Raw genomic sequence first — 17,995 nt, 5'->3', positions numbered from 1 at the left:
TTGTTGATTTTAGTGGGATTGCTTCGAATTTCGATCCATTTAGTTTCATGTTATCTACTGGTTTGCTGTATATTGCTTTTACTATGATTAGGTATGGGCCTTGATTTCCTCATCTTTCCAAGACTTTTAACATGAATAGGTGTTGAATGTTTTTCAAATGCTTTCTCAATATCTAATGAGATGACCATGTAGTTTTTTTCTTTCAGCTTGTTTATATAGTGGGTTACATGGATAGATTTCCATATATTAAACAATCCCTGCATCCCTGGGATGAAGCCTACTTGATCATAATTGTTTTGATGTGTTCTTGGATTCAACTTGTGAGAATTTCATTGAGTACTTTTGCATTGATATTTATGAGAGAACTTGTTTGAAGTTTCTTTTTTTTTTTTTTTTTTTTTTTGGTTTGGTCTTTGTGTGATTTTGGTATGAGCATAATTGTGGCTTCATAGAAGAAATTGGGTAGTGTTATTTTTGTTTCTCTTTTGTGGAATAGTTTGGAGAGCATTGGTATTAGATCTTCTATGATAAAATTTTGCATTAAGGTGGAGATCCAGGGACACAAGCCTGAAGAGACTGCACTGGGAGTAGCCAGGGAGCAGAGAGGCCTGTGCCAAGCACTCAGAAAGTGTGCCTTCCCTGATTGGTTCAGGGGAACAGGAACCCTGCCTTAGAGTCTGTTTCCACCTGGACACCCTCATGTGCAGAACAGGCCCTCAGTCCATCTGCCACCAGGAACAGCTGAGATCCAGGGACACAGGCCTGGTGAGACTGCACTGGGAGTAGCTGGGGAGCAGAGAGGTCTGTGCCGAGGACTCGGAAACTGCATCCCCTGCCCCCCAATTGGTTCAAGGGAACAGAAACTCTGCCTTAGGGACTTGGTTTCCAACCAGAGGACCCATGCAAGCAGAACAAACACTCAGGCCATTAGTCACCAGAAACAGCAGAGATACAGGGACACAGGCCAGGTACACGGGAGAGATGGGAACCAATCACTGACAACAAAACCACGTATAATCACAGACAACAAGATGGCAAAAGGAAAGGAAAAAAAAAAACTTATCCCAGGGAAAACAAGACAACCTGGCAACACCAGAACCCAGCTCACTCATCACAGCAAATGGCTGAATGCCACATACTCTAGAAAAATATGACTCAGACCTGAAATCATACCTCAAGATGATGACAGAGATCCTAAAACAAGAACGTGAAGAAAAGCATAAAGAAATAGAAGATTTTAAAGAGGAAACAAGAAAAGCACTCAAAGAAATCAAAGAACTAGAGGAAAACAGAACCAAAGAGATGAAGGAATTGAAGAAGGAATTTAAAATGGAAATGGAAACAATAAAGAAAATACTAAAAGAGACAACCCTATGTCAGAGTAAAAGGTTGGAAAAAAAACCTTCTAAGCAAACGGCCCCAAGAAGCAAGCTGGAGTAGCCATTCTAATATCGAATAAAGTAGATTTTCAAACAAAAGTTATTAAAAAAGATAAGGAGGGACACTTTCTACTCATTACAGGGAAAATTTGTCAGGAGGAACTTTCAATCCTTAACATATATGCTCCAAATACAAGAGCGCCCATATTCATAAAAGAAACCCTACTAAAGCTCAAAAAAAAAAAAAAAATACACTGCACTGGACACAATAATAGTGGGAGACCTCAACACCCCACTCTCATCAATGGACAGATCATGGAAACAGAAACTGAACAAGGATACTGTAAAACTAGCAGAGGTTATGAACCAATTTGAACTAATAGACATCTACAAAACATTTCATCATAAAACAAAAGAATACCTTCTTCTCAGCACCTCATGGCACCTTCTCCAAAATTGATCATATAATCGGTCACAAAATAAGCCTCAATAGATATAAGAAGATTGAAATACTCCCATGCATCCTTTCTGATTACCATGATGTAAGGCTGGTCTTTAATAACAACAAAGACAACAAAAAGCCCATATACACATGAAAACTAAAGGATAGGATGGTCAAAGAAGAAATAAAGGAAGAAATTAAGGATTTTCTAGAATTTAATGCAAATGAAAACACAACAAACCCAAACCTATGGGATGCAATGAAAGCAGTACTGAGAGGGAAACTCATAGCTCTGAGTGCTTCCAAAAAGAAACTGAAGAGAGCATATACTAGCAACTTGACAGCACAGTTGAAAGCTCAAGAACAAAAGTAAGCAGATAGATCCAATAGGAGTAGACTGAAAGAAATAATGCAGGGCAGAAGTTGACTGAATAGAAACAAAAAGAACCATTCAAAGAATCAACAAAACCAAGAGCTGGTTCTTTGAGAAAATCAACAAGATTGATAAACGCTTAGCCAGACTATTTAGAGGGCAAAGAGAGAGTATCTAAATTAACAAAATCAGTCATTTTGATCTGTTTGAAAACAGAAAGAAAAAGAAGAACATACATCAAGTTGTATATTCACAGAGTTGTTATCATGGAAAATTGTGACGATTTAATTTATCTCTGAGTATCTGAATTTCATTAGAGGGGTGATGGATTCTGAGCATCTCCTTCTATATATTTCTCATGAAATGCTGCAGCAAAGCAAAATTCTGAAAGGAATCAGAAAGAATTTAGTCAAGAATTGCTTAAAACTATTTGCTGAACTGGCAGAAGATAAAAAGAACTACAAAAAGTTTTATGAGCACTTCTCAAAAAATATAAAGGTTGGAATTCATGATGACTCTCAAAATCAGAAGAAGCTTTCAGAGCTGTTGAGGTATTACACTTCTGTTTCTAGGGATAAAGTTGTTTCTCTGAAGGAGTACTCCACCAGAATGAAGGATAACCAGATGCACATCTGTTTTATCACAAGTGAGACCAAAGACCAGTTTGCTAACTCAGCCTTTTGGAACATCTCTATAAGTATGGCTTTGAAGTAATACATATGATTGAGCTCACTGATAAGTATTGTGTGTTACAGTTGAAAAAATTTGAGGGAATGATGATGGTGTCAGTTACCAAGGAAGGACTGGAACTTCCAGAAGATGAAGAGGAAAAGAAGAAACAGAAGGAGAAAAAGTAAAAATTTGAGAACCTCTGAAAAATTATGAAAGACATTTTGGAGAAAAAAGTTGAAAAAGTGGTTGTGTCACATCAATTGATGTATTGTCACAAGCATATATGGGTTGCCAACAAACATGGAGAGAACCATGAAAGCTGAAACCTTTAGAGACTACTCAACAATGGGTTACATGGAAGCAAAAAAAAAAAAAAAAAAAAAAAAAAAAAAAAAAAAAAAAACCAAACAAAACAAAACAAAACAAACAAACAAACAAACAAAAAAAAACAAACCCAAAACCAAAACCAAATAAAAACAACAACAACAACAACAACAACAACAAACCACATGGAAATAAATTCTGATTACCGTATTCTTGAAACCTTAGGGGAAAAGGCAGAGGCTGACAAGAATAACAAGTCTGTGAAGGATCTGGTCATCTTGCTGTATGAAACTGCACTCCAGTCTTCCAGCTTCAGTCTGGAAGATCCCCATGATAACAGAATCTACAGGATGATAAAGTTCGGTCTAGTTATTGATGAGGATGAGCCTACTGTGGATAATACCAGTGTTGCTGTAACTGAAGAAATGCCACCCCTGGAAGAAGATGACGACACATGGCCCATGTGCTACACATGGTAGGTGTAGACCAAGCTTCACCAGAACTATATGTTTGATGCTTATTTTTATTTCTTCTGATAATATATTTTCCATGATTTTTGTTTATTTTTGTTAACATCTAAAACATCTGTGTGGCATAAAAACAAAGATAAAATTTCTTCATGTGATACTGTAGGTTTACTTAAGAGGTTGATAGAACATTTGTTGTAAGGTGTAATGTGACCTACTGTTAATATTAACTTTGTGGTCTGAAGTGTTTTGTTGTTGAGCTGGATTCCTTAGTAGACCAAGTTAAGATGACTTAAGTTTCATCTTACATTTTTTTCCTCATTCCCTGTAGTTAATTCTGCATGTACTAGTCTTAGAAGTAAACACAAGTAAAAACAATGTCACAGAGGAATTCCACAATCGGAGTGTTTTCCAAAGTACTGAGAACAAAACCCTAAATTTCCCTTGGTCTTGTAACTCAGCAAGGCTTGTGAATTGGAATAGTGCCCAGTGTCATTCTGCTTTAAAAGGTAAATACAGATGAGATAAAAAAATAAACAAAAAGACTTGAAATTCTCTCTTCCATGTCTTTTAATCTGTAGGTGAGGCTTTCGGTTTGACTCCTATTTTTTTTTTTTTTTATTTTGAGTTTTACTTTAGCTTATCTTTTCATTAGTGATTCTTTGTCTTAGTTATATTCTCCTTTTGTGCCTTTAATTATTTTTCTTAATTAATCAAGCTGTTTGTGTCTTCATGGTCTTCAATGGGGTATTTATTCATATTTTTTTAAGAACCTTGAGCATATTCACAATTGCCATTTTGATGTTCTTGCTATGTCTTTCTTCTAAACTCCCCTTCTCAGGGCATATTGCAATAGAGTTGGTATTTTATGGAGGAAGTATATTGTATCGATTATTTTTTGTTTTTGATTTTGTACTGGGAACCATGTATCTCTAATTATGGCATGTGAAATGTTTTGGGTGTCGATATTTAGCTCTACCATTATTGAGTAGATTTTCAGTTTTTGGTTGCTCTTGCTCAAATAGAAAAGATTAGACCAGGAAAATAATTCTTAATTTTCAGTCTTGGAGTCACTCCAGGTATTTTTTTTTAAACGACTTTATTTTACAAAACAAAGATAAATGTAAAGATTTTAAACATTTTTTTTGCTTAAAATTATACATTTTTGTCAGTACTGTTTTTTCAGACATTAAAATAATTTTTACATAAAACCATGTGAATATATGTTTTAGTCAGTACTTGATTTTTTTCAAGGGCTTGACAGTATGCATTGAAAACCTAATAGTTACAATAAGCGTAAAGTACATGCAAAACAAAATGCAACATGGAAATAGTCAAAGTCTTCTTGTCTTGTAAATATATATATATATATTTGTTTTCTTTATTTCTTGGACTTCATAAAGTCTGTGCGTTGTTTCTGGGGGAGTGCAAGCTTAATATTCAGAGTCCAACTAGTCCAGAATTGGTGAGGTGGGCAGTAAGGCTGTTAGGCTAGCACAGTGGTTCTCAACCTTCCTAACACTGGTGATAACCCTTAATCAGAAATTCTATTGCTACTTCAAAGCTACAATTTTTTATTGTTATGAACTATAATGCAAATGTCTGATATGCAGATCATTTTAGGCAACCACTGTGAACAGGTCATTCCACCCTCAAAGAGTTGCAGCGTGTAGGCTCAAAACAGGTGGGAAATAGAAGAGGATTAGCTCCATGGTTCTATTAAATTGGACTTAGGGGTTAGCTTCAGAAAGATGAATATAGGCAAAACTTGGCTTACTTTGGCTATGGCTGTGGATGGCAGTAAGTCCTGTATGAGAAGAGGTGGGCAATGTGGAGGAGCAGAAGTGGGATGGCAGCAGTTGCACTAAGTGTACTACGAGGAGACCAGAATGGAGGAGGGAAAGGAAAGTACAGGTAGCCAATGTGTATTTCTGTTAATATGGTGGTTGTGCAATCCCTGGTAAAGAGAAGTGTTTTGATTCATCAGAGAATCAGAAAGGGTTGGAGATGGGGGAGGAGAAATGACTGAATGCAGCTGATTGTTTTATCATGTAACCAACATGGCCTTCACTACCAAACTAAGCCAAAAAGTGAAAAGAAAAAGAAAGAAAGAAAGAAAGAAAGAAAGAGAGAGAGAGAGGGGGAGGGAGGGAGGAAGGGAGGATGGGAGGAAGGGAGGGAGGAAGGAAGGAAGGAAGGAAGGGAGGGAGAAAGAAAGAAGGAAAGGAAGAAGGGAAGAAAGAATGAAAGAAAGAATGAAAGAAAGAAAGAAAGAAAAGAAAAAATACATTTTAGTGAATTTCTTCACTAGGGTCAATCTCGTACTTCTATGAAGGTTTCCACAGGACAGTTTCTCCCAGGTCCACACAGTGATCCTAAGCTACTTACTAATAACAGCTAGGGAAGGACTTGAGTAAAGCTGTTCCAGTGTGCATCACATGTGAAACTTCTTGTTTGCACCAATCATAGGAGTCTTTCTATGAGGTGTTGAGAAAGTGTTACTGCTTTTCACTATGTGGAAATGATTTCCAGTTCATATAGATTCTTCAAGTTTCATAACAGAAAAACAAAAGCCTGGTATGAAGTAATTGGGAAAAAAATCATTGAACTGTTTGTTGAGAGCAGAAGACATGAACTAAAATCATGCAGTTTTCTCAAACAACCAGAGTTGACAGAAGAGTCTTTGGCTGGCTTAGTCACTGGTAGTATTTTTGCTCAAGGAAGTCTCAGTGAAAGAGGAAACCCAAATACCTGCCAATTAAGGAACCAAACTGTAGTAGCAAAACTTGTTCCTAGTTCTGAGTCACTGGAATTAATAACAACTCACTGTAAAATGCAGCTTCTCTAACAAAGGCTGAGAGTAGCCCCAGTCTATGCATAGAAACATGACTATTTATTTTATTGAATATATTATTTACATTTCAACTGTTATCCCCTTTTCTGGTTTCTACTCCATAAACCCGCGTTCCCCTCCCCCTCCCTTTGCTTCTATGATGGTTCTTCCCTACTCACCCCCACCCACCTCCCTGCCCTAAACTTTCCTACACTGGGGCATGAAGCCTCGGCAAGACCAGGAGCTTGTCCTTCCACTGATGCACAACAAGGCCGTCCTCTGCTACATATGTAGCTGGAGCCATGGGTCCATCCATGTGTACTCTGGATAGTGGTTTAGTCCTTGGGAGCTCTTGTTTGTTAGTATTGTTGTTATATGGTTGCAAACTCCTTCAGCTCCTTTAATCCTTTCTCTAACTCCTCCATTGGGAACTACATTCTCAGTTCAACAGTTAGCTGTGAGCATCTGCCTCTGTATTTTTTATGATCTGGTAAATCCTCTCAGGAGATAGCTATACCTGGTTCCTGTTAGCATACACTTTTTGGCATCCACAGTATTGTCTGGGTTTGGTGGCTGTATATGGGCTGGATCTCCAGGTGGGACAGTCTCTGAGTGGCCTTTGCTTCAGTCTCTGCTTCAAAGGGTGTCTCCCTATTTCCTCCTGTGAAAAATTTTGTTCTCCCTTCTAAGGAGGACTAAAACATGTGCACTTTGGTCTTCCTTTTTCTTGAGCTTCATGTGATCTGTGAAGTGTATCCTGCAAAACATAAATATTTTAAAGGAAAACTTACAATAGACTGTAAAGTTCCTCTCTAGGTCCCACTGACCTCCAGGTGAGAGGTTTTGACAAGGTGTATAACACCAGCTCTATATCCTCTCTTGTGTAGCAAACCTCAAGTCCAAACTGAAAGAAGTTGTATATCACTGTTATCACTGTAACAGTCATGCCATCATTGTGCTGGACATTCTACTTTTTCTTTTGCCCAAAAGTCATGAAGAAACTGGTAAAATGTAACTGGTCTGTCTCTCTGAGTTGCAAAATGAAAGGCAGAGGAAAAGGTGAATCATTATGTTAACATCAGAAGGACTGTTATACAACAGTTTCCTCCCAGATCAAAATTTTTCACCTTAGAGGAAAACTTGCTAAGACTCTGTTGTGTTAGAAAGAGTACAGAGCAGCAGGGTATTCTAAAAATGGGTGAAAGTTCCCACCGTGCTAGGAAGATCATTATAGGCAAGAATTGAACAACTTAGAGACTTCAGAAAGTACCTGAAACCAGTTATAATACTGTCCTCTCTACCCCAAAATGTCTAGGCTGTCAGTCATGTTGATAGGAACCCTAGGACAAGCTAAATGCACCTAGAAATAGTAAAGATGAGCCAAACTGCCTGGAAAAGGCTTGGGGACACTAGACTTGCTGAGGAAATTACTCTCCTGTACATTGCACTGTCTGCAGGCTGTGAAAGATATTCCAGGTTCCTAGCTGTTGTCAGCGATTACTCACTTTGAGGTGGACTGGCAGCATTGCTATCTTTGGATCGTTTCTGATCTTATAAGTAATGCCTCATCAATATTCTTATAAGAACCACAATAAAAATAAATCCCATTGGTTCATCAAATTGGACTTTGGTTATATCTGAACTGTGCCCTAGGGTGAGTTGACGTTTATTCACATCTTCCCAGGGATATTGTTTCTCAATGTAGATGTTGGATAGTTCCAGCCCACTGTATATAGATAGATTTGACACAGTTACTCTTGTCTTCATTGCATAGCATTTGTAGATATAAATTTTAGGTTTATGCAAGATACAATTCTCTGTGGTAGGGTATTATGGAAAACAAACTTTTATTCTGCTTTAGTCTGTTTTGTGTTATATCAGAATACTATAGATAGAGTGTTATCGAAGGAGAATAAATGTGTTATTCACAGTTCTGGAAGCCTAGAAATCTAAGACCTAATCTTTGGTATTTGATGAGTTTCTTTTTTTTTTTCTGTATTTTTGCTATGGATGTGGTGATGGTTGGTGGCTAATCCAGGGGTTTTCAAAATCTTCCCATTTTATTCAATGATTTGGCTTAAAGGCTCACACAGATTTGTATAGAAGCAGTGCAACTTTATTCAAAGCAAAATGACAATACAAATCAGAAAGCAACATTGTCAGGAACAGTTGTGGGCCATAGTAAAGGTATGCATAGTTTCAGGTTGTTGCTTAGCTTCCTTTTGAAGTTCAAGAAGAGTTGTTTTGCTGAAGGGGTGTAACCCAGGTGAGCCTTTAATTCAACTAATGGGCTTAGATTAGTGTAGTGGCTATTTCTGGTTTTCAACTTGACTATATCTGGAATACAGAATTGGGAGGCCCACTGTTGATCCCAATCTTGGAGCATAGAGGCTATGAATCTTAGGAATTTAAGGCAAGGGGATCACTGAGCTCAAGGTCATTTAGGACAAGCAAGTCCCAGAACCAGGTGTGGTGACTCACACCTTTAATCTGGGACACACCTTCAGTTGGAGACCTACATAAGGATGCTGGAATACAGAAGGCTCTCTCTCTTTCCCTGCCTGCTTGCCTTGTGGGACTGAGCATCTACTAGATCCTTGGACTTCACAGCTACTGCTGGCCATTGTTAAGGAATTGGACTACAGACTGTAACTACATTGTACCTACTACATTGTTAAGGAATTGGATTACAGACTGACACCAACAAATACCTTGCTATATAGAGACTATCAGGAAGTTCTGTGACTTTAAAGAACCGTGACTAATACAATTAGGTAGGCATTGCCTCCTCACACATGTCCTTTTCCACAGACCAGTTTATTTTGATTATATACACATAAGTATACATAGGAAGGAGGTGTTAAACAGTATATCTATCATAAAAGTTAACTTTAAAGACACAGTTTGTCTGGGTGACTATTGACTCAAACTAGTCTAGGTTGGATCAGTCCATCCTTTATAATATCAGGAATGTTCTGTGACATATTAGAATATAAGTAAGGTTTAAAAAATGTATTTCTAAGGGCACTAATCATTTTCAAGGTTCACAAAACGTATATCTGCAATGTGATATATGTGGGTGTCCTGGTTGCCAATAGGTTTCAGTTGTATTGTTTGAAGATCTTTGCATGTACACAATAGTTGTGAATAATGATCTCTTGCTAGAAAGTACATCGTAGTTATAGGACAAGAACAGCAGAGTTTCAAGGTGCTAAACAATAGTCTGTCTCACCCTCACATGCTTGAAGAACAAAGCTAAACCAAAACAAACAAAAAGAAAAAAACAAAGTTTCTTCCACAAAAGGTTTCTAGTGACATTAATCTATTAATGAGAAGAGACTGTGAATTAAACACATCCTATTAGGCTCAAATACTAGTATTTCTAGTATTAGAATGAGGAATAAAACATGGATTTACAAGATGAGAGAGACCTTCATCCTTAGCTCTTGCATCTTCCTGCCTATATTTCTGCTCTTGAAACCTTATCTGTGCTCCTTACCTCCATTTCTATCATCTGCTCTTGTGACTGTGAATATTGATTGAAAACCTGAAAGGATCTGGACTCACTTTCAAGAATCCTTTGAGTATGTGCAAGAGGGGGTTTCTAGACTGTGTTAAGGAATTTGCAAACATTCATCTATTAAGTGTGTGTGGTATCATTGAATAGGTTTGGTCCCTAACTGAAGAAAGTGTAGAAAAAGAATGAGAGAGAGAGAGAGAGAGAGAGAGAGAGAGAGAGAGAGGGAGGGAGGGAGGGAGGGAGGGAGGGAGGGAGGGAGGGAGGGAGGGAGGGAGGGCCAGGGCAGGGCGGGGCAGGAAGGAAAGGGGAAAAAAGGGAAGGGAAGGGAAGGGAAGAGAGGAGAGGAGAGGAAAGGAGAGGAAAGGAGAGGAAAAAAGAAAGGAGAGGAGAGATCAACTTTAGAACTCATCTCTTTTTGCTTCCTTCTGCAAGTTCATGGCCAGTCATCTTATCCTTCTACACCATTAAACCCTGGGAAACATAAATCCATTGTTACTTCCGTCGCTTTTGTCAAGTAAGTTTTTCACAGCGTTGAGAAAAGTGGGTAATACTCTAAAAAAAAGCCTCTCTTGGAATACTAATTTTTTAATTCCTTTGATTTCTTATCATAAGCCTTCTTTATTTTGCTTTAAAGATTTTCAGTAATTTTATTCCACTCTAGAATTGAAGATGTGATACTTTACTGTTGAAAATAGTATGCCCCACCCTAAACACCTCAGTTTCAAGAATTTCTTCCAAATAACTAAACTCTGTAATACACTCCCATTACTGAGCATAAAGAGTGTGAAGACTTGATCCTATCCTGAGCATTTTAATTTTGGAAACTACATTCAAGGCTGAGTTCAAGCTTATCCCTCATCCTACTAATACCTTGAGTTTTATGGACAGAAAATCCATAGTCTATTTGTTGATAAACATGCTTTTTCATAAACATACATCACATTTGTAGCCCATGTTCTCCAGTTTTGTCTGAAGGTCATTAACTTTTTATTTTTCAGGAATTCTCAGTGATTAAAAGATTTTCCCAAAGGCACACTGCTTTATTTATTTATTTATTTATTTATTTATTTATTTATTTATTTATTTTAGTTTTAAGTATAAAACAAAAATTAACAATTATAAAAGTTATAGAGACAAAATATGACATTTAGATAATAGAAAATGTATAAAGAATAGATAGAATCACAATTTCCTCTAATTAAGAGCTGGTTTTTATAGGGCTGGTATTTTAACAGGCCATATGCACATTTATTTTTTTTGTACTTAAGTCTTATCTCCACAAAAAGTATTATTGGCATCCGGGTTTTTAGAAGTATGGTTCCAGAGAGGCTCTCCTAACTGAGTCTTACCTGAGTGGCTTTTCTTCACATTCTAGGATTGATGACCTTAAAGAACAAAACGATGAGTCAGATCAGGTGGAATGCATGTGGTTCCACACTTTCCTTGCTGACTACTCACCATGAGTCCCATATGTGCTTTTCTTACTTTGACCTTAAATGCATCTCTGACCTTAAAAGCATCAGTCAGCTATCTTCCCTTGCTCAGGATTGTAAAACTATCTGATCCCTCTTACAGTCTGAGCATAGTTGGAAGAGCAGGGTGTGTTACAGAGGCACAGGGGAAAGGAAAGTACTTTGAGACCTCAGGTAATGACTAAGTGGCAGAGTTTCATTGAACAGGGAGGTTGGAGAGAGGGAGAAAGGGGGTTTGCTGGTTCAGCTGCCATGGGGAAGGTTTGGAATCTTGGCTAATGGTTGATAGTTTGGAGAACAATGGTAGTGTAACAGCATTTCTGTATGAATGAAAAAGTCATCACTTACTTTTCTCTTATTTATTATAATAGTAGTGGGCGTGTGTGTGTGTGTGTGTGTGTGTGTGTGTGTGTGTGTGTTTGTGTGTGTGTGTATGTAAAATCAATCCCACACAGATCTATGTAAGGAGGGTGGATTTTAGCACCTTGTTGTTGTGGATTGCCCTGGTGCTATTTGTAGTTTGATGTTAATTCTGTTTCCTCAAAAGGTGCTGTCCTGAAAGGGAGTTGATTACATACTTAGGTGATTTTATGTGAACCTTCTCCCCATTTTAACTGGTCAAATAAAAGCTAGAGCCTATTATAGGGCAGTTGAAGGGAAAGGTGGGACTGGATGTTTTAAAGAGGGGGAAGAAAGGTAGGAGAGAGGCAGACAAGGGGAAGCAAGAGACAGAGGAAGACAGAAGAAATGAGGTAGAAGGAAGTTGGAGCAAAACCATGTGGCCTTGTTCTGGAGAAGCCTCAAGTAGCAAGGGGTCTCATAGCTGGGGAATAGAGTAGTGTAGTGGTAGATCTGCCCAATATAGCTGAACAGCTTATAAATATTATAACTGAGTGTTGTTGTGTGTTCTTTGCACAGGCTTATTGGGGTTGGAGATTTACTATAATACCCTGTCATGTGATTTTCTCAGGGCATCTTTGAGAACTTTTGATTTCTGTCCATGATCTTCTACAACAGAAAGTATTTGCACTTTATAAATGAAGACTGCAAAGTTTTTTGTGTTTTAGTCTTTGGTCAATTTGAAAAACCAGAGTCAGAATTTGAAACAAACATTTCAATTTTCCTGTTTTGATAAATGGGATAGTTTTTTTCCAATCAATTAACTAAACATATAACAATGTTTGAGTTTTTCTGGATTTGTTTTTCTTATTATGATTTAAAAACACTTATATAAATAATAGAAGGAGGCTTATTTGTTAAATGAGCAAACCATAATTTTACTCCATGTGTTGGATTTTCTATGTAATGCCAACAGTCAGGGTTTACTAGAGTATTAAAAAGTATACTATTGTTAGGAAGAATTGTGGTTCCTATAGAACATACCTGCATATAACTGTGCTCTACAGACTTCAGCTGCCACACATCTTCAGTGGAAGTCAATTCAAAGCAGATCAGTCTAAGTTTATTGCCTGGTTCACACTTGATATTGGTGAGTTGTCCGTCAACCACCACTTCCATTTTCCCTGTATCATCTTCAATTCCATAGTAAATGAAATTATTCCTCTCAGTTTTCTGAAAAATCAGATTAATATTGAATCTTCTAGAACATATGTCAAAGCTTGTCACATCTATGAGAAAATGTGTCAACATAAACCTGTCCCCAACAAGGCAACTATGGTTCTTAGATTTAGAGTTGCATTACAAGCACCAGTGAGATGGCTCAGTGAGTAAGGCTGCTTGTGGTCAAGCCAGATGACCTGGGCTCAATTACAGGACTCACAGAAGAGGGAGAGAATTCATCCCTGAAACTTGCCTTCCAACCTTAATACTAGTTTTATGACCTTTGTGTTTCTTTTCAACTCTCACAGAAAAAATAAGTAAATACTGAAAAGGAAGAATTATAGGAACAGAATAGTTTAGTCTGGAAACTGATCTTTGCTTGGAAATCACTCCTGAGGTTATATTTGTGAGCCTAGCTTTAAAGTCTGAACCATTTCTTCAGCTCTTGAAAACCACTCTTGAACTTTACCTGCTTGTCAACCTTATCAGCTGGGTATCTTCAAGTATCTTTCAAAGCACTATTGATAACTGATCAGAATAGCTGAGATTTTTTAAGGGTCCCAAGAAAAGGATTAAAAATCAAAACGACAACAATAAATGGAACCCATCTGATTACTATTGCAGGTTATGTACATACATTCAAGAGGCCTGAGAAGAAAGGCTACTTGTGCCTCATTGTGATGTTAGGAAACATTATTATAAGCCCTAAACTTTTATTGAAAATAAGTTATTTTCCTATATTTTCATCATAGTTTCTATTTCAACACTCCCCTCAGATACTTTCCACCTCTCCACCCTGATATCTCTACATCTTTCTCTCTCTTAAGAAAACAAGCAGGCAATTAAAAAAGATAAACCAATAAGCATAAAACAAATCAAATTAATGGGCAAAAAAGAATAGTACAATAGATACACAGACATATACACAGAGAGATATATAAATAGACAGACACATATGCACACACAAATATACATGCTCACAAACATGTTCATACACAAACACACAAATGCACACACATGAACATACATGTACAAACACAGACACAAACATGTACACACACAATTCCTTTAAAAATGGATGACATTTGCTCAGTATACACCTTGATTCACTCTCCTACAAATCTCACAAAGGTTAAGTCACTACAGCATTTAGTTCTAGTGGTTAACTTGTGTCCCAATTAGTTTACTTATTGTGTAGTTAAATGTACCAGCACAGCCAAAGACAGCATAGATAAAATGTAAAAAAGCCAAAAGTGTATTCATATATATGGAATTAAGAAATCATACACTGAAATACAAATAAATTGCTATATTTGCACTTAATGAAGCACTCCAAAGTTATAGAATTCTTTAAATTTTCCCACTTTCATTGTGTCTACTTAGAAACTCTGAAATTAAACTTTCTCATTCAACTCCTCTTTCATTAGTTAAGACAATAGTTCCTTTCTCATAAGATCTTGGTAAAAGAAGAAAGAATATAAGAAGGAGAACACATTAGAGGTATAATCCTGGTATTGGACATGGCTTCATTCTAGGGCAGAATGATCTATTTGGTTTCTTATACTCATTTCACACTGTATCAAAGCTAGCAGTTTGTCTCTCTGTTCACCATAATGTTGCTCCTAATACAGGTAAGGATGCTACCAAAGAAATAAAATCTAAAAAGGAAATATGCTCTAAACTGAACAGTGTCTGAAACTAGGGTGGAATCTCATAGACAGGAAAACACCCAAGGTTATTGATAAATCTCTTTCTAAAGAATTTTTGTGGTTGGTCTTTGAGTTGAATAGTAAGAGACCATGGAAAGCCCAAAAGGAAACATTGCCTGGTCTCTGTCTATGTTGGAAGGCAATGACTTCCTGGGTTAAGTAAACTGAGCACATTCCAGGTGAGCAAATTAAAACTTAAAATCTCAGATTGCAGAAGAAATTTTACAAATAATGCACCGGCTTACCGTAATTACTAGAAACTTTCCATTCACAAATGTTCCCCTTGGTTGTGAGAAAAGATAAGAAATTTTTGGAGTTGCATTGGCTCTTTGCCTCAGTGTAGTTGGGACAACCATTGTTTGGTTCACACTCACATAAGACACACATGAAGTACTGTATATCTCCAGAAACCCATTGCACCCAAAATATTCAGATATAACAATAATATTTCTTGGAATGAACTTGCTCTTTAGAGTTGTGTCAAAAACTTTCACTCTGAAGAATTCAGTCTCAGTAGCCACTGTAGCATGAAACATCCTTTTATCTTCTTTCATATCATATGTAAATGGGTCTGTTACTTTCAACACCATTACTTGCTTGGGCTCTTGCTGGTGACCTTCTTCTCTCGAAGGCTCCTTTGGTAAAGGTCCTCTACTTGGTGTCTATATAATATACAAGGGATAAAATGACATTGTTCAGATAGACCATAAAAAATGTGACTTAATAGAAAGAAAAACATATAAACTATGATTTCCATTCTACCACCTAACTAAAAGAAGAAATGTATATTTTCTTAAATATTTTCTTAACTTTTACCTATATCACAACCTAATGATTTCAGTTATTACAAATAATATCTGGTAGATAAAGGTATTGAACTCTTACTTCTGGGGAATGAATCCAAAGCTTTCAGTGCTCTACTGAACTTATCTATCTAGAAACATTTTGAAGATTTCAATTCAAAAGATTTTCTTAAAAATTAAAATAAAATTAGAGCTCTTTTGCAAAAGCGTTAGAGAGACAGCCACAGGAAGATTATCTCAAATATTGGTAAGCAGTAAGAGTTCAGGCTAGAATCTCTTCTTTTTGCCTAAAAACAGTCATTGAAGAAAATCCTGAGACCATACAGAAAGCATGAAAGTAGTTCACATAGACCACCTTCTCAGTGTCCTCCTCCATTTCTGTGTATCAGGAAAGCATGTTGAAATGGAGGTAACACTGAAGCACTGTAAGAGGAGGCATTTTGGCAGGTATGGCCAACCTTGGTATCTGCACATGGAGGCAGCTATGAACTAGCAGCCATCTCTGTGATCTCACCTAGAAAAGTATACAGACTTCACCTTGTGGGTCCAGGGTTTCATTCTGGGACCTCATCAGTGTGTTCTATCATCAGGAACTATATGTCCAGTATAATGAGCAGCGGTTCACAATATGAAAAGAGCATCATAACAAACAAAAAGTGCAAGGTATAAAATTGTATCAAGTGTCTCACTATACCATTTACAGAATAGGAATGACTGGGTGATCACTGACTTAGATATTTTTCTCAGTTGAGAAGAGCATACAATGTATTTTACAACTGAGTTTAGGGAAGGATCAGTAACAATACATGATAAAAATTAGTGAAAATTTAAATAAAAGATCGTGTGTACATATAGATTAATAAAGAAGTGTTCCAAGTTTGTGTGAATCTCTGTCATTATATTGTTAGAAGAGAAGGTCATTACCCTGGATGGACTGCTGTGGTTTGTTGCTGAAGGCAGCAGGGTAGCATGAAGAGCCTTAGATGTTGCTGTCAGAGACAGTTGGGGAGCCAGAACACTGTTGGATGCTGTTGCTGAAGTTGCACGTGCAGACATGAGACTGCTAGATGCTGTTGCTGAAGTCATCTGAGGTGCTTGGACTTTTGTGGTTGTTTTTACTTTAAGAAGGGGAAGGGCGTTCCCAGTACTAGTAACTGTTCCTTGCATCAACTGAGTGGGGCACACACTTCTGAATACTGTTGGTGCAAGTGGATGAAGAGCCTGGACACAAATGGATCCTGTTCCTGGATAAATTTGAGTATTCTGGGCTCTGCTTGTGGCTATTGACATAGGTAGCTGAGGAGCTGTAAGACTACTGGGTGTTGCTGATGGAGGTGCCTTAGAAGCCTGGAAACAACTGGGTACTATTGGTGAAGATATTTGAGGGGTCTGGGTGTTCTTGGGTGCTTTTAATATAGCAGAGTTAAGAACCTGAACACCATGGGATGTTGTTCTTTGAGGTACTTGAGTGACAGAAGTACTTCTGGACATAGTTGCTAGAGTGTGAAGATCCTGAGAATTGCTGGATGCTGTTGCTGGAGAAGGCAACTTTATGAGATGGGCTTTGCTTGTCCCTGTTGCTGAAGGATCTTTAGTAGTTTGCACACTTCTGGATGCTATTGCTTGACTGTGAGAAGCCTCTGTGCTACTGATTAGTGCTCGTGTAGGAAGGCGAAAGTCCTGGATGCTGCTGGGTGTTGTTATTGGAGACATCCGAGGAGCACTAAAAGAGCCCAACACTGTTTCTGAATTCTTAAGAGGGACCCGGGCAGTACTGAATGCTGTTGCTGATGGGACATGATGAACCGGGACAGCACTGAAGAGTGTAGAAGGCACATGAGTAGATTTAAGGTGGAATTTGGAATCTGAGATTAGAGACAATGAATAATTCTGGCAGGGAGATTTTGGAGAGCCTGGGGGCATCTTTAAACCCAATTGTGCTTCCAGAGGATTCTGAGAAGACTGAAGTCTGGTAGAAGCATTTGCAGAAAGTCTTTCCAAAGTCAGGATTTCAGGTACAGCTGGGACGTTGCTTGTTGCTGGAAATTCTACTCTCTGGTGCTTTGTCTGGGGGCTCGCTGTCTTTGTAATACTGTGTTTTCTGGTGATTGTGTCTTTCTGTTTGAAAGAAAAATGGGATTGAGATATTTTTTAATCCTGCTTAATGGTTTTCAAAGTCAGACCAAGTACATCTTTTTGTTTATCTTTCAGAACAGAGGACCTTTATCCTGTCAGTTTTCTCCTGGGCTTAAAAAAGTATTTTAGCTGACATTTAGGGATTTCTAAAACTTAGCCTTCTCTTTTCATAATCAATATTACAACTTTTCTTAAAAGTCGGCCATATTGGTCTGAGATAAAATGCTTGCTCAAAGTGTCTTACAAAACCCACTAGATCATAACTGATCTGTTTCACCTCTGTATTACTTTGTGGGAAGCTAGGT

At 37.6% G+C, this 17,995-nt stretch overlaps 1 protein-coding gene across 5 annotated transcripts in view; it reads right to left on the bottom strand.

Annotated features, from left to right (window-relative positions):
• Window positions 1-6,723: 6,723 nt before the first annotated feature.
• LOC308434805 (uncharacterized protein) overlaps window positions 6,724-17,995 on the bottom strand; it is a 33,082-nt gene continuing 21,810 nt past the window's right edge. For 3 of the 5 annotated variants that reach the window (XM_080935214.1, XM_080935217.1, XM_080935218.1), the window contains 4 exons: window positions 16,479-17,672; window positions 14,997-15,413; window positions 12,866-13,054; window positions 6,724-7,247 (listed from right to left, as the gene is read on the bottom strand). In XM_080935214.1, the coding sequence (XP_080791340.1) occupies window positions 7,176-7,247; window positions 12,866-13,054; window positions 14,997-15,413; window positions 16,479-17,672 (1,872 nt within the window). In that variant the 3' untranslated portion in view covers window positions 6,724-7,175. Of the gene's footprint in view, window positions 7,248-11,005; window positions 11,396-12,865; window positions 13,055-14,996; window positions 15,414-16,478; window positions 17,673-17,995 lie in introns of those variants that run through there. The other 2 variants (XM_080935216.1, XM_080935215.1) reach the window with 2 other exon arrangements.

The sequence above is a fragment of the Micromys minutus genome, assembly GCF_963924665.1.
Source record: "Micromys minutus genome assembly, chromosome: 1".
Classification (NCBI taxonomy): domain Eukaryota; kingdom Metazoa; phylum Chordata; class Mammalia; order Rodentia; family Muridae; genus Micromys; species Micromys minutus.
This window is presented reverse-complemented; position numbering and strand designations above follow the sequence as displayed.